Raw genomic sequence first — 3,771 nt, forward strand, 5'->3', positions numbered from 1 at the left:
CAGGCTGCAGTTGACTGAAGAGGTTGAATCTCTTTTCTACTGCTGGGCAATAGCCAATGTGTGTTTTCATCTGAATTAGCCTGTGGGGAGTCTTTGTATGGTCATTTATAGTAATTCCATGCATGTGCGTGCACTGCGCAAAGGAACACATAGGTTACTGTATTATGCATATACTTGTATGGCAAGGCGGGAAAGTTCCGTCTGTCCCCAATGCGCAAACGTGCCCATGTTGCTAACCTCCCACGCTATGGAGGAATGTCACCTTTAATTCTCCAGGAGAGAGAGAGAGAGAAAGCCTACTGTCACTCCAATCAATAAATTGCCTCCCTTATTGGCGTGCGGGCAGCAATTGGACTGTGCCAAACTCCCGCGCCGTGCGCACTCGTGCATTCCTCTGAAGCGATGGAGGTCCATCTGACCTGTCCTTAGACGATATTGCCGACTTCAGACACATTTGAGAGTTCCATCACAAAAAAAACAAACATTTATTTGGATACTTTCAAAGGATGAGACGAAATGTGTTGTGATGGATAAATGATGATTGAACCATTCAGAAGGTATGTGCCCACATTTATAGCCTGATATATGTTGGTTGCCCTTTCATTATTTTTGGTAGCATACCATAGGCTATAACCTATTTTATATGTGTTTTTTTAAAGGATAGTTTCATTTTATCATACCGAGGCTATGATAGGCTATCATATTACCAAATAACATGTTGGTCATTAATAGGGACCAGCTTCCATTTTAATGCCTTTGTTTTGCTTCTTCATCTTCTTCATCTAATCTTTGAATGCATTATGGCATTGCAAGAGGAAAATTGTAACAAATAACCTCTACAAAATTAGTTTCTTGAGAGATATCAGGACACCAGGTACAGGTGCTGCAGGTGTTGCAAAGTCTATAATTGAAAAACAAGGGATGCATGCCCCAAACGTAAACTTTAAGACTATAACAAGTCAAAACAACTGTATGTTCAATATGTGCAAATGACAAATAGTTGAGGAAAGGTCAAATAACACCCAGCACAAATATTTCCTATTTATCAATGGGAGTGGGTGAGCAGTGGAATAATGGACAACAGGATGAAGGGTGATGGCCTTGTATGACTGATCCCTTTAGCACAGGAATGGCTGAGTCACATGCCAGTCACTTATGGACACAATGCTCCACAGAGTATGTGGCACAGTATTACCATTATTGTTATCCCACAGACAGGTTTTGATTGATTTCCAAACTGAAACTATTTTGGTGTATAACTCAGCTCAGCCGCTACCTTGACAAAGTGAAAGTTTAAGCCACAGTATGTGATGACAGCACAGGTAGGCTATTTCTAGTCAGCTGGCTGGTTAAACTTGAAGAGCCACTAGTTGAAATGACAAAGTTATAGAAAGACACCATTAAATGATTTGAAGAACCACTGGTTGCATGTGACAGATATAAATACTTAATTTGAAAAGGAAATTGCTGAACATGAAACTATTTGAATATTGTTCATATTAGGCTTCCTTCTCTCAATGGATGCACACACATCACACTAGACATTTACATTAGAGATATTTACATTTAGAAATGCTTATAATTGCCTTTCCAATGAAAAACTGTGACAGACCCGTCCCTGTGTTGTGGTTTGAGCAGGGATGGCCATGGAAGTAATGAAAATAATGCTTTTTGTATTTCATCCCACATACATTGTATGTCCGTTGTTCAAGCATGACAAAGCCATAATACCATTTGCATAAGTAATGTAATCTGCAGCCATTTAAATAAGCCAGATTCTAGATATGTTTGTCAATTGAATTTTCTTTTCATCATTTTTTTTGTATCAACAGCTGTTTGAAAGTGTCACTGACTGAAATGGGTCCTTTTTAACATGGCCTTCATGAAAAACCAATTTTCCCCTGTATGCAAAACATCCAGCTACTCCCTAGTAGGCAATAATAAAGTATTGAGTGTTCCCTGTGCTCCTAAATTGAATTTAGGGGCAAAAGGATTACATTCAGGATTACATTTAGAGCTTCATGCTGAGTATTGACTTGATATTGATGTCATGGGGCTGCAATGACACAGTTAGAATACTATGCTGAGCATAACAGCCTCCAATATGACCGTGAATCACTGATTCCCTGATCGCTTCTGCCACCGTGTGGAGAAGTTATCTACTCATCGAGAAAATTTGTCATTTTGAATACAAATAACGAAAACCTGTATCATGTTATAATATTCTCTAATCAATGTTTTGTCACACAAAAATAATAAACCAGAAATTATGTTTTTTTCCCCCTTCGCAGTGTCTCCAAATATAAGGGAAAGCACAGTAGGGGTAGCATGGTAGGGAAAGTATGGTAGTAAGAGAGAGAAAAGGATCTGGATTAGGGACACAGACAACTGTAATGGAGAACGAGGAGTATGGTAGATAGTTCTGGAGCCTAAGAGTTTAAATAAACTGCATGTCAGAACCAGAAGGCTCCTTCAAAATGGAACCAGAGACTGATATGGTGTTGGTAGTGATCTTTCTCAGCATTGTGACCCTGATCACTGCCTTAATGAACAGTGCAGTCATATTGACGATCATTAACACAAAAAAACTCCACCTGCCCGCCAACTACCTGATCTGCTCTCTGGCTGTCACTGACTTCCTGGTGGCCATCTTGGTGATGCCCCTTAGCGTCCTCTACATCGCCACAAAGAAGTGGCTGCTGGGATGTGTCGTCTGTGAGGCATGGCTGAGCGTGGACATGACCTGCTGCACCTGCTCCATCCTGCATCTGTGTGCCATCGCACTGGACCGCCACTGGGCCATCACCAACGCCCTGGAGTACGCCTGCAAGAGAACCCCGTGCCACGTCGCCATCATGGTTACCATCGCGTGGACCATCTCTGTCCTCATTTCAGTGCCGCCTCTGTTACGGAGGCACAGCGGGGATGACAACTTCGGCAATTACACCAAGTGTCTCATCGAGCATGACCACATCGGCTACACCATCTACTCCACCTTTGGGGCCTTCTACATCCCAATGGCCATCATCCTCATCCTCTACTACCGGATCTTCATCGCAGCCCGGACCTTGTACCACAAACGGAGCTCCTCGGGAGCCCAGTGTAAGAGGAGAGCCAGCAGCCACAACTGCCTCAGTAGCTGCCGTGTCACACCAACGCCTCTCTGTGCGTCTGAGCAGTCTGCCTCGGACCCCGCGCTAAACACAGAGCTAAATATACTCAATGGCCCCAACCTGCATAAGTCAGACAGTGGGGGACCGGGGGGGACCTGTGATGAGAGGACCCAGATCTGTGCCTCCAGAGAGAGGAAGGCTGCCCGCACACTGGGCCTCATCCTGGGGGCTTTTATCCTATGCTGGCTGCCTTTCTTTGTTAAGGAGTTACTGGTGGGCCTCCGGGTGTTTCATGCATCAGCACAGGTGTCAGACTTTCTCACGTGGCTGGGATACGTTAACTCACTCATCAACCCCCTGCTCTACACTAGCTTCAATGAGGACTTCAAGCAGGCCTTTAAGAAACTGCTCCGATGTAAAGAGTGCAAATAGGACTGCTTTCTTGGATATGTCTGGGCTGATTGTTGATTGGCTGTAAACAATATATTAAAGAAGCCATATGTTTTTATACATGAAGAATAAATTTTCTTTTGGAATAAAAGCTGGTTTCATTCTAACTGAGATAATTGTATTGTTCCTTTATCCAGAAGAGTTCTAAACAGATAATTTACAACAAGTACATACAGTGCATTTAGTTGACAATATGTTAATAAAAACA

At 42.9% G+C, this 3,771-nt stretch overlaps 1 protein-coding gene across 1 annotated transcript; it reads left to right on the forward strand.

Moving 5' to 3' along the window:
- The first annotated feature begins 2,303 nt into the window (after window positions 1-2,303).
- LOC139553103 (5-hydroxytryptamine receptor 1E-like) lies at window positions 2,304-3,545 on the forward strand. Its single transcript, XM_071365057.1, has one exon. It carries the CDS (start codon window positions 2,451-2,453, stop codon window positions 3,543-3,545), a length of 1,095 nt encoding a protein of 364 aa, XP_071221158.1. The 5' UTR covers window positions 2,304-2,450.
- The last annotated feature ends 226 nt before the right edge of the window (window positions 3,546-3,771 follow it).

The sequence above is a fragment of the Salvelinus alpinus genome, chromosome 25, assembly GCF_045679555.1.
Source record: "Salvelinus alpinus chromosome 25, SLU_Salpinus.1, whole genome shotgun sequence".
Taxonomy (NCBI): domain Eukaryota; kingdom Metazoa; phylum Chordata; class Actinopteri; order Salmoniformes; family Salmonidae; genus Salvelinus; species Salvelinus alpinus.